This window comes from Pteropus alecto, unplaced genomic scaffold, assembly GCF_000325575.1.
Source record: "Pteropus alecto unplaced genomic scaffold, ASM32557v1 scaffold94, whole genome shotgun sequence".
NCBI classification, from domain to species: domain Eukaryota; kingdom Metazoa; phylum Chordata; class Mammalia; order Chiroptera; family Pteropodidae; genus Pteropus; species Pteropus alecto.
In genome coordinates this window covers 8246452-8260042 of record NW_006437736.1, presented here as the reverse complement: position 1 = coordinate 8260042, position 13591 = coordinate 8246452, and the positions used below count along the sequence as shown (strand labels likewise).

Below are 13591 nucleotides of genomic sequence, written 5' to 3'. Positions count from 1 at the left end.
CGCCCTTGAACTTTACCGGGCAACATTCCAGGAGGGGTTGACTCAACTCTCTAGCCTATGGGGACTAATAGGACGGACTGTTGCTGTCGCTGAGGGGCCAGATGGGAGGACATGCTCTGAGACTATGCCCCTCGGTCGTTCAGTGAAAAGAGAGGCGTGGCCACGGAGGTCTTGAGACAGCTGGCGGAGAGCCCCGCGCCCCCGCTGCCTGAGCCGCGCGCCAAGGTCGCGTGCTCCGGGGGCGGGGCCTCCGGGCACGCCCCCTCCCTGCCTTCTGATTGGTCCCTTCGAAACAGGCGGCGGCGATTCGCCGCGAACCCCGAGGCCGAGGCGGCTGTGGCGGTTGTTTAAGGGCGTGCCGACACCGCACAGATTGAGCCGAGATGTCGCTGCGCAGGGAGAAGTGACCCTCCTTGGGCAGGGCGGGTGAGTATTTCCCTGTTTGCCTTGTCTTTTCCGCGCGAACTTCTACTCGTTTTCTCCGGGCTTCCGCGCCTGGGCGTGTGGGTTCGGGGAAACCCCCGCGCTCCGCGGAATCAAAGGGGAGGTTCGGACAGGACCCCCCAAAGCTGCAAGCTGCGGAATCCAAGACGCTCTGCGATTGGCCCGCTGCGAGAGTCGCGTGCTATAATTGGTTCCTCGGGCCGTCAATGTGAAGTTATGCCTCCCTTCACCTGCCGTCTCTCGTGGGGTGAGAGAGGCAACAGGTGTGCTGGGGCGACGGACGGCAGATGCGGGCGTTCTTGGCTGGAGAAGACGTATGGAGCCGCTACCTCTCTTTAGAATCCAAAGAGAGATCAGAGCCTGAAGCTAGTTTAGGGCTTCCAGGGGCACCCTCATCCCCAAACGCCTTGGGTCACTCGATTCCTTAACATCATCCTCAGGAAGTATTGATGAAGTTACAGATCTTGGAAACGGTACAAATAGTCGTTTTCCCCTAGACTCTCTTCCCTGTTTGTCCTCTCTATCCATGCAAGACGCAGATCTCTCAAATGCACCAAACTAGGGGATGTAACTGGAGGCTCCGCGTGATGCTTTCCTACCCACACCCCTCTGATTGCAGCGCTGCGTGGGTTTGGGGGTTTGCAGAAGAAAAGGAAGGCTTGTAGATTTCCTTGGAAATGGGAAGAACGTTTTAGAGGGAATGCTTGCCTGTGACGTCACCCCTGGTTCCTAACTAATCTTTTCAAACCAGAGGATTGAATCTTGTGAATTTAGAATGCTTGAGGTATTGTGTGGTGGGGAAGCCAATTCAGTAGTTACTAAGTGAAGAGATGGTTTGTTGCAGGCCCAATCTAGATCAGAGTTTGGGTTTTGCTTCGTTTGTGTGGAGAGTGCTAATAACTACTCTCTCAAGTTTGTGAATTGCTATCTGATCACCTCTCTTGGCACTTAAATGATTAGAAATCGGAATTCTTGCCAGCTCAGATTCCCTGTGGGAGGAGATTAGAATAGTTTTGAATGAAAAAGTGGAAACTCTGGTGACAGTTTTCTGGTGTAGATACTGATACATGTCTGACTCATCTGTTTCGAACACTAGGCTGTTCACAGCAGGCTATGAATAGTAGGTGTCTCTGCTATTTTGAATTACTGAATTAAAAGTAATATTTATTTAGTGTAGCAGAGTTGCTAAGCATGCGGGCTCTGAAATCAGACTTTACTATGTGTGTGACCTTAAGCAAGTTATTTAATCTTTCTAAGCCTAAATTTTCTAATCTGTAAAAGAAGGTTAATGTGGTTCCTACCTTATTGTTGCAAGGGTTGTTATGAGGGTTAAATGAAATAATCCACATAACTAGTACAGTGCCTGGCATATAGCTATTATTATTTCTATGCCGTTTAATTTGGATTAAAAGTTTCAAGCTATCCTGAAAGGATGAAGAGGAGCAGAGATGAAGTGATTATTCATTGATTAAGTTAATACATGTAAAGCACTTACAACGGTACCTGACACATATTAACATACTGTACACTCTTATTTATCAAATACGTTATTACCTAGAATGTACCAGGTTCTGTGTTCTAGGAGCTTACTTACATTATTGGTAAAGCTCTTAGTAATACTGCACTGTAGTTGTTGTTATCTCCATGTTATACATGAGGAAACTGAAGCCCGGAGAAAGGAAATAACCTAGTAAAGTCCATCATAATTCAGTCCAGACTGTCTCACTCCAAGGTCCAACTTCTTTTTTGCATCATACTGCCCTTGCATTCATGTTCCCAGCATTAAGCAACTCCTCTGCACCTCAGCGTTGTTTTTAGGGCCTAGGTTCATTTCTGCTGTGGATATGGGCTTATTTTGAATACTTCGTTAATTGAAAAAATGAGAAATAACTTGTGATGGTAAATCAGAGTGTGTGATGAGAGAATAATGTCAACAATATACATACTATTACTAAAAAACTAAATAACTCCAACGGTATTTGGAAAATTGGTCTTCAGAAGTATCGTTTCCTAATTTATATTTTCCCATTTTAATTTTTGCTTATTCACTATACTTTTACTCAACAGCACTCTTCTAATGTCTTTTTTTCCCTGTAAATCTCAACTTAAGTTTGGAGATAAGAGAAGGAAGTTCAGTTACTTCAATAATTTTTTTCAAGCCAACTGTCGATGGGGAAAGTAAGGGATTAAGGTTACTATGTATTTTACTTTCTTACAGTAACATGTCTGTGTCTTTATGTCTTATATGTGTGTGTTTTACTTCTTATTACTTGGTGCTTTCTATACTTTGACATCAGATAAACCTTTCCATACCTAATGAACATGTGACGTACATAGGATTTGAGGGAATAGGAAACTTAAGTCTGTCAGTTGTCTCACTTTGAGTTTTCCTATTTTTAATTGAAATTTAACTGCCATAGAGAAATGCCTCAGAAGTAATGTTTACGAGATACAGGCAATAATTATAATTGTATTTCTTTAGTGTTTCTCCTTCTAAAAACTCAAAGTTCTCATGTTATTACATTGTTACAGAGTAGGTTGTTTCAACAGAAAGTTACCATGCATTTCGTAAAGGAATTAGTAGTTTCCAAAGAACTAGAATGTAATAAAATGTAGCAGATAACGCCAAATATAATTTCATCTTTGGTGCTGAAAAGTGGCAAAGGAATTGTATTATGACCATCAGTTATATGCTGGATATTGCTGAAGTGCTGACTGATAGAGACTTCTGCGTACTATCACACAACATAAATTTTTCTGTAAGTAAGTATATTAGTTATGGTAAAGGGCTGACTTTATATAGTTTTAAACCTAATGACGTTTGTTTTTCCTTGATAGATGACTTGTTAATATTTTTGATTCTCAAAATAAAGTTGTCTGTTGAAAAAAATTATTTAACTGTGTTCAGAAGTTTTTCTTTTTACACATACACACACACACACAAATTTAGAAAACATTGTGATCTCAGAACATACTTATATATACTGTCTTGCAGAATGCTTTTAGTTGCATAAGATATGATAGACATATTTTTGTATTAGTAGCTATAGTTCGATCTTGTTTTTTCAAATGGCTGACTGAATCTACTGACTTGATGTCCCATAATTTATTTGAGCAGTTTCCTGCTAATGGACACTTACTGTTTTTACATTTCTTTAGGTTAATGTCTATGTATGTGTATATTTTCCACAAAGTCTTTTAGTCTATCATTTAAAAAGGCAAACTGATTTTAAGTTCTTTAAAAAAAAATTTTGTATCCCACAAAATTTTATGACAAATTAATAAGTTTGTCTAATATCAAATTAAGTTATTCAGGTCGAATCTCTGTCAAACAGCTTAAGACGAAAATTTCAAATGAAAACATCAAAGGTTCCCAACAAATGAACAGCCTCTATATTTTTCAAATAGTATGTGATGTTTTATTAAACTTTAAGAATCTTATTTCTTTCTCTTAAAAGTCTTCCATGTGGCTTTGGAAGCTGCCTTTCCCTTAAATGAATACACAACAGATTTATTACATTATTAATTATTATTTCACATTCCTTTTAGTAATAAATACATTTATCATATTTAGGAGTAATTCCAGTATTAATTTTAGTACTGATTTCTACATAGAAGTAGAAGAAATAGACTGTTACCCCTCAAGGATCTTAATTTTAAAAGTATGGAGTACAGTAAAATTGAAGCATACATTGCTGTATAACCTAAATTGGGGAGGGGGTTCAGGGAGGCTTTTTAGAGGAAATGAATCTGAAGGATAGGTAGGAGTGAGCTGGAACAGAGGGGGAAGAGAGTGTTCCACAAAGATGGATCAGCTTGTGCAAAGACCCAGTCACAAAAATGCTCCAAGAAATTCAAATCTAAAAGAAGTTCAACATGACTGGAGCATAAGGGTCAAGAAATGAGCCTGGAGGGGATCCCATAAGGCTTTGTTAGCTTTGTTCAGGAGTTTGGGCTTTTTCCTGAAGGCAGTGAAAAGCCATTAAGGGTTTTAAGCAGGCGAATAGTATCCTGTCCTCAGAAGGGAGTTTGTGAAAGATCTCTCTGGCTGCAGGATGTGAAGAACAGGTTGGAGGCTCGAAGGCTGGAGCAAGGGTGACTGGTTGGAGGCTGTTACTGTAAACCTGGAGATGATGGTGGCTTGAACTAGAGGAGTGGCCATAGGTGTTGAAGAGAAAATTTAGAAGTAGAAGCAACAAGACATGGCCATTGATTAAGTTTTGGCTAAGGGAAGATAGGGACTCAGGGAGGAAGAGGTAGAAGCGTGAGAGAGAAAGGAATCAAGGATGATCTGGTAACTTGGTGAATTTTGGTGTCATTCCCTGAGATAGTAAACACAGGAAATCTTTGTAAATATTTAAATGGGAGAATGAATGAATAAATGATCTCAGATATACAAAGGCAAGGACATTTGATGGTGATGATAGCGAACACGGTGCTCACAGTGGGTTTTGCCTATAAATTTGGCATCTGTTCTTTATTTTTAAACTGGTGCCCTTTTTCTTATTGCTTCAACATGCTAGGCTCACTACATCTTCTAATCATGTTTTGGATATGTATTGCTTTCTCTAGGTTAGGTCTTGACCCTCTGGGCAAATCCTTCTTTCTTCACTTAATGAGTGTGTTAGTTTCCTATTACCACTAGAACAAATAACCACAAACTTAGTGGTTTAAAACAACACACATTTATTATTTTACAGTATGGGAGGACAAAAATCTGAAGTGAGTTAAAAAAAAAAAAAAGATGGCAGTAGGGCTCTGTTCCTTCTGGAGGCTTCCGGGGAGAGTCCATTTCTTTCCCTTCCCTAGCTTCTAGAGGCTGCCTGCTTTCCTTGGCTCTTCCTGCATCTTCAAAGACAGCAGTGTCACCACTCAAATCTCTCTTTTTCTGCCTCTCTGCTGTCATGGTATCCATCACCTCTCTGCTTCTGTTTTCACATCACCTCTGGCTCCGCCCTCTCTGCATCCCTCTTATAAGGACTTTTGTAATCGATTATACTAGGCTCTCTAGGATATTCTCCCATTTTAAGGTGCTTAATTTACTCAATCTGCAAGGTCCATTTTGCCCATGAAAGTAGTATATTCACAGGTTCTGGGAATTAGGATGCAGACATCTTTGGGGACCATTATATTGTCTGCCACAAATGGAGTTTATTTAAGTGTAATAAAAAAATGTACCATCCACGGGGACAGTCCTATGAATTCCTGAGTTGCACAGTGCCCCAGAATCCTTTCTTCTTGGCACAGCTACTCTATCCTGTTTACTTGGCCCCTCTGCCTACACACCAGGCTTAGTCATTTTCTTAGTGATTCCTCTGGTGTATTGGGCAGCTCACTTAACCTGCAGGTACTTTGACTAGTAACCACGCAACATATTTCACTTTGGACATGTTGGGTGAGAGGCAGAGTCATTTATTAATTCAGGTTACATAATAAAAATTAAAAAATGATAATACCAAAAAAAAAGGCTCCCTTTTTTTAGAACACTTGTCTAGTATGGTGGCTGCTTCCAAGTTTTGCTGTCACATTTCTTCTGTGGCAGAAACTGTGGATAAGGGAGACAGCCTGGTTTTTCCTAGAGATTTTCACATTTCTCTCACCAAAAGTGTTTCTTAAACTTTAGACTCACATACTCTGTCAACACTACTTCCAACAGCACTCCAGGAACTTACACTTGGCCAAGCAATGTACAGAAATAGCTAAAAAATAGTATAAAGCACTGTAAAAGCAAGTGAGTGGTAGAAATGCTATGCGACTTCAAGAGCTAAAGATATGATTAATTCAGGTAGATCAGGAAGGGCTACCGGGAAGAGGTAAATCAAAAAAGTTATAATCCCAGATTAGTTGAGAAGATGATGAGTCTCTTTATTCCTTCTCTGTCTCCTTTGTTAACTCTTTCTCTCACGTCTAAATTGGATTTTCAGAGGACTTGTTCTTAGACCCTCATCACTGCTTTCTTTATTTCTTAGGTGATCTCACTCTTGCCAGTGGCTTTACCTCTCAAATATTTGTGGCCAATTTCTATGCCCTCCTGAGCTTTCCTTTTAGCTCTAGGTTTGTTTTTCCAACTGCCAGTCTGACATTGCCACTTGAGTGTCTTTATAAGGCTTCTTAAATTTAACATGACCGAAACACAGCACTTTTGACCTATCGATGCTGAGCTCCCTGCTTAAATCTGTTCTGACTCCCATCACCCTCATCTCAGTACATGCTACTACTGTCTATTTGCTCAGTTGCTTAGGGCGGAAACCCGGGAGTCACACTTCACTCTGCCGTTTCATCCTCTCTTTCATCCCTCCATCTCTAACCATCATCAAGTCTTGCTTCTAACTCCAAAATAGATATCAAGTCCATGCACTCCTCCAGTGGAGACACTGTCAGCATTCTAGCTCAGGTGCCATCATTTGTCACTGAACTACCGCCGTGGATTCCTAACTCTTGCCCTTCCAGGCTCCTCCTGTCCATCTCATTTCCTATGTGCTTCGTTTCTTTTTCCCTCACTGTTTCTACCTATCTCAGTTTATCCTTCTCTCCTCGTTTCCCGTAGTTCTTTCCCCCACATCTCTATCCACCCCTTTTTATGTTTTCTACCCCCTTTCTGTTAAAGCCATCACTATTTCACTCTCATGCTTTTCTCTCCCCTTCAGAGAGCTCTTTTAAAACTGATTAGAGTTGTTTCTGCCTTGATGAAAACTCTCCCATGGCTTCCCGCCGCCCTTAGAATAAAATTGAATTCCTCACCATGGCCTTGTGATGGGGCTGCTCCCTAACCTCTCAGCCCTATCCTAAGCCACACGTTCTCCAAGCTTCAGCCATACTGGCTTCCTTCCATTCTCTGAATGTGCCAAAATCGTTCTCTGTCCAGAGTCTTTGCAAAATTTACACGCCATGAACAAAACTCTCTCTCCCTGGCTAATTCCTACCGTTATTCAGATTTATTTTTTTTTCCCCTAGCAAAACCATTTTTAACCACCCAGTCTAAGTCCAAAGTAGGCCCCTGATGTTTCCCTCTCGGTTCTTTCCTTCAAAAAAATTATGATTTCACGTCGTGTATTTGTTTGTATATTCATTACGTACACAAATGAATGTATTAGCTCCATGAGGGCAGTCACATGTCTGTTATGTACATCACTGTGTCTCTTGCCTGTGTGCCTAGTTCAGTAAAGGATGTGAGTAAATGCTCGCTGAATAAAATGAATGAGTGCATCCCACCTGAAAAAGTAGACACCCTGAAGAGTGATAGAGCCACAGAAATGAGCCGAACTGATCGGGAGGACAGTGAGGAGACAGGCTGAATGGAGCAAAGGACCTATGTTAAATTCTCAAAGACTTCTATTCAAGCAAGAGAATTAATTCACCAATTCCTATCTCGGTATCCTTCCAATTATGATGCGGCTATTTTAAAGCTTTTACTTTCATTTATAACCATATTTATTTTTGTGTTAGTAAAAGAAGTTTTCCAAATTACATTTAATAATTTCTGAGTAGTATTAGCCTTGTTTTCTTATCTTTTTAATTTGATAAATTACAATAAATGAACTATAATTATGTCTCATTATAGTATTGATCATAGCAACTCATTTGTTAAGTGCTGGTCTGTGTCAGGTTCTTTATTTGTGTCATCTCATATAATCTCTACAACAGCTGTACGAGGGAGATGTGGTAACCCATTATGCAGATACGAACACTGGGGCTCAGAGGAGTTAACTGTCCCAGGGTCGTATAGCTCATAAATGCTGGAGCTGGAATTCAAACCAGATGTGTCTGTTGCTTTCTGCTACCACAGCGGTGTCTTTACGCTGAGTTATTTTAGTATCCATAAAAATATGAAACATATTTGGTATGGCTATAGCATTTCCATTTTCTCTATTAGGCAATTACAAAATATTTAACTCAAAATTTTAAAGCCAAGAAAGTTGTTGGGTTTTTTTTTCCCCCCTGAACAAATCAGAGATGATATCTTCTTCAGCTGTTTTTCTAAATGAAATATTAAAAAATGATAAAATGTTTTTTTTTGATATACAGAAAGGCATAGAGATTAGCATAATAACACCTGTGTTCTCACTACTTATCTTGAGGTAAAATCTTCCTGGTACCATTGAAAGGCCTCTGTGCCTTCCCAGTCTCATCTTCCTCCCTCTCCTCAATAGTAACCACTCTTCCAGCTTCCATGTTTATCATGTCCCTGCAGCTCACGTATCTTGTTGACAATCTGGTTGCTGAGCGCTGAATGTGTGTGTGTCCCACTGGCAGTAATTTTACTGTTTTTCTTTTGCAATTCTTTTGCAATTCTTTTCTAAATTGACCCCTGACTTGTACCAGCTCTTTTGCAATTCTTTTCTAAATTGACCCCTGACTTGTACCAGGGCTGAGCCATGTCACCTTGTGTTTTCCTCATCATATCCTGTAACACGAGGGAGGAATCAAAATGGACTGTCAGAGCCTACAGCTATGGGACAAAGGATCAGTTCAACAGGTTGACGTCTTCTTTCGTCATGATGCAAAGTCACATTAGTATGAAGAGCCTTACCGAAAATAATCTTGAGGACCTCATGACTGAAACTTTATAAATGAGTGGGTTACGCCTAAATCTTGTTCAAGTTTCGGGTGGACGAGAACATTCTGCGTTTCTAATGTTTTCTCCCAGGTTTAAGAATGAAGTTTAGTAGTCGTCACCTATGATCTCAGCGTAAGCTCCTCGTCTTGTGACGGGTGCCTGGCAGGGTCAGAGCGCATTTCGTACTTGGTCACATGAGAGGGCTTTTTCCCCACAAACCTAAGGGAAAAGGCTTCCTCAAGTTAGCAAAGACTTAAAGAAGGTTTCTCTAAAAAGACAAAGACAAACACAGAAACAAAATAAAGCCAATACGTTGCTAATGAAGACGTAGGTTCAAAAACGAAGTGTCACCAGTTCAGCGTAATTGGTTTATGAAGGAAAAAAATAGAGACTGAGACCTTCAGGGAAAAGCAGGAAAGAGGGAAATAGGTAATGAAATGAGTGAGAAGCCATCAAGAATTGTGATTGCAATATAGATTGAGTGCTGGGACTAACTAGAAAAGATGCTACTCTTGGGATTAAATGCCTGAGACACAAAAATGGTTTAGAATGAGAATAGTGAGTGACTAGAAAATATCAATAACTTAGTACGTGGGGATTCACCGATGCAACCTCTGCAGTTTATAAAAGTTTTCCTATAAAAGCATATATTTCTGTATCTGATAGTTTCTTATGTATGAAGATAACATTATAACTTTTCTGAGTAGTTATCTGACTATTTTATTAAAGAATTTCTTTTTAAAGGTAATCCAGATGATTCTTTTTGTCATCTGAAAAGTAGGCCTTTCCATTACACAAGAAGAATGATGAAAAAAAAAAAACATGTAAAAAGACTTTTCTGCTAAAGTTCGGGTGACTTAAGGTTGTGCACAAATTCTTCATTTCTTTCATGAAACTAATTTTATTGAATTTGCCATAAAAAGTGCAACTCCTAAACATTCTTGTGATCGCTTCTTTGTGAAAGTGTCACTGTTCTTGAATTGCACACGCCTTATAATTTAGGCCTTCCTTTGTTTTGGGTTGGCAGTTCCAACTGTTAAAGCTCTTGTCTGATTATGTGGGACTCCTTATTTTAATGGGAGCAGCTTCTTTGCTGCATTTTTAAAAAATGGTCTCGGAAACGTCTTACTGTGGATCTTTGTTGGGGACAAAGGATTATTTATGCTAAAGGAAAATGTATTCCCCACTGACTTAGCTCGTGGGAAGCATAACAAGCTCATTAGTAATGCTCAATTGTACTTTGGCCTTTTGCTATGGTAGAGAGAGGGAAAATGACATCAAAAAGGACTTTCTGCTGTCCTTTGCCTTCCCGCAAAGAAAATATGATGTAACATTAGACTTCGCAGTTAGGTTTAGCTCAAGTTCAACTGTGGTATCAGAAGAAATGTTCCTGATAGGAAGGTGGTATGTGTAGTTGGCACTGTGCATGAGGTATGTCTGGTATAACTGAGAGGAGAAAATAACCTTTTCTCTGAAATTGATAGCGTTATAGCCATAGAAACAATTTTATGTGTATTTTTTCTTAGAATCTTTTACTGGTGGTTTACAATAAAAAATAACTATTATGCTGCTATAAGCAATTAAAAATCATAGGTTTTATGTAGTCTAATTCTTCTGAATGTTTTTAAACTTCACTTTTTTCTCTAAAAATACATTGGAGAATTGTATTAACCTAACTTAAAGTTGTGGTTTTGTTTTGTTTTTTTTTTCTTGCAGCTTTTAAGAATAGTCCTTTGGAGCTAAATTATGATGTTCTTTTTGTTTGTTTTATGTTTAGCAAATCATGGAGAAAATAACTTATGAACAATTATTATAGAAAGGCATTGTGTATTATTTCATAGTTAAAATTGATGTTTATGTTTATTACCTTGTCATCTGGCAAAAGAAGCTTATGGTTAAGTTTGGGAATTTATACAAAGTTTAGATGAACTTTCATGATCTCCATGTAAAGATTAGATGAGAGATACTTGACTTTTAATATCAGCTGTTGTGATATTTGTATTTATATTACATTTACATCGTGTTTACAGGGGAAAATTCTGAGAGACTTTTATGTGGCTAGGTTTTATTCCTAATTTTACCAGCCAGCAGCTTCAAGAATTAGTTTGAAGCCAGATGTGTCAGGAATTGGCTACCTTGAAATCATACAGTTAGTGAAAGTTCCCACCACACAGCATTTTCATTTTTGGTTGATTATGAAAGGGGAAAAAAAAAAGAGAGAAAAAAAGAGAAAGAGAGAGATAAGCTTGGACTTTTGAGCCACATCACCCCCCTTCCCTGTATTGCATAACTTCTTTATCCTAGGGGGGAAAAAAAGAATTACTTTGATACTAATGCCAGAAGCTACACAGTAAAATGTGTTTCATGTTTTCCTGTCTCAAATGAGGAGTACTTTTATGAAGTAAGAAGCTAGGAATGATTGTTGAATTCTCTTATAGTCAAATTATTCCACCTAGAAGAAAAAGCTTTAGGTTTTCAGTCAGAGTACAAGCAAATTCCTTGTAATTTGAGGGTTTTAGGGGAGAAGGAAAGCTGCCATTATCTGCATATTAATGTTTTGTTCTCTTTTCAGAAAAGCGATTTCATTTCAATATTGATGACCATGCAGCCTGCAATTCAAGTAAGTATTTTTCTTGGGGGGAAAAGTGTATTTTAAAATTACGAGATTAATATAATAAAATTGTAATAATTAGTAAAATACTAAAATTATGAAAATGTTTTTATCATACCAGTTTTTTAAATTTTAATATTATTATTTTAATATTAAACTTTAATAACAGGAATACTGTATTTTGACTTCTTATTTCTGAAAAGGTTTTAATTCTAGGCTTATATTGAATTTTTGTAAGAATCAAAAATTCCTTAGGAATCGTGGGTCTATCTTATACTGCTCTGGGAAAAGAATTGGAATATTTTGTAGTTTTCCTCTCATTACAATTTAGTACATTTTGTGTACTAAATAAACCACATATTTATGGTTAAAAGGGTTTCAGTGAACACAAATATAAAATTTTTATATTTATATTTATACTTATAAATAACCAATAATTAAAATTTAAAGATGTTTGTTTGTTTTTCGGTGGGGGTAGGGAAGATGGGGACGAGACAAATCAGAATAATCTTGCATTCGAATGATTTCCAGAGTTGGTACAGTGTTTGCTATATTATTCTTATATCCTTTTAAGTTTTCTTCCTTTTGCTATAAATAGAACATGATTGAATATTAAAGATAAAAATCACATCGAAGGCTTACTAGAAAGACACAGGCAGCTAGCTGATAATAAAATTTGCTTTGGAAAATGGGAACGTAGTCAGTCAGATTTCAATTGTGATCTTGGTTCTGCCACTCTGGTTGTGAGATTCTGTTAAGTTATTTTACTTCTCTGAGTCTCTCTCTGCTTCCATACCTCTAAGGTGAGGATAACAGCACTCAGACTTTGCAGGGTAGTTGTGAGGCATCAATGAAATTAACATGCACAAGGTACCTACTAGAATATTGCATAGTAGGCACTTCAGAAGTTTGACTGCATCATTTGGACAACAAAATTATCCAGATGTAAAACTGGAGATTATACCTCTGCACATCTTTCTTTTTCTTTTTCTTTCTTTTTTATTTTTAATTAAGAAAGAAGGCTTATTGAGCTAGCAGTGAGTGATAGCCTAGAGAAGAGAATTTATCAAATGGTTAAGAATAACTCTGCTATCTTCCTTGGGTTTCCTTCTATGCAATGCAGCTATACCCTTCTGCTTTACTAATAAAGAGTTCTATTATTCTGTTTTCCTTTTGGGACTTGGGAGTCTATGGCAGTCTCCCAAAAGGTCTCATTCTTCTCCTTCGGGTCTTCTCAAATCCATACTGAGTATGCTCAGAACTTCTTTATTACTCACAACGCTTTATTATCTCATTATTTCTTTGTGGACTTTTTATTCAAGTCTCAGAACTGTCATCACTTTCATGTTGATTATATTTTCTTGATTCCTTATAGAGTGCTTTTTATAATTGCCACACTGACAGTGTTTTTCTCATTTCTACATTAATGGCCACTAATATTTTCTTAACTTGGTGATTATTTTCATAGTTTTGTTTTATAGTTCCATGAAACCTCTAATCTAGATTCCACAGATCCGTCTTTACTGATTCTTCTCCAACAGCACCCTTGACATCTGTCATGGAAGTTTTGCTTCTCTACCTGATGTCTGTGAGAACTTTTCAGACTTTTTACTTCTTTCTCGGCTAACTATATAAGACAGTTATCCAATTATTCATAGGTGCCTTACAGAAGGGGGAATCCAGTAGATAGCTGTTATCAATTGGTTTCTTAATACTTTAATCCATTAAGATCTTACTTGCCTTTTTTAATGCCTTTCATTCTGATTAGTATGAAACATACAGTTTAAAAACCAATGAACAACAGTTCCTAATCTCTTTCGGGTTATAGGCCCCTTCTGGGAAACTGACGAAGGCTATGAACTAAGTAAAGGGCCATTTGTACTCAGATATAAATTTTTGCCTAAATATAAGCAAGTGTACATATTTAGGTTCATCTATAGATTGCCGATGGATTTAGAATCTCTGCAATGTGACAGCTT

General features: G+C 38.2%; 1 protein-coding gene across 1 annotated transcript in view; it reads left to right on the top strand.

The window, feature by feature from the left end:
• Positions 1-282: 282 nt before the first annotated feature.
• GAS2L3 (growth arrest specific 2 like 3) overlaps positions 283-13591 on the top strand; it is a 32347-nt gene continuing 19038 nt past the window's right edge. The window contains exons 1-2 of the mRNA XM_006914558.3: positions 283-426; positions 11574-11621. Of these exons, the coding sequence (XP_006914620.1) occupies positions 11598-11621 (24 nt within the window). The 5' untranslated portion in view covers positions 283-426; positions 11574-11597. The remainder of the gene's footprint in view (positions 427-11573; positions 11622-13591) is intronic.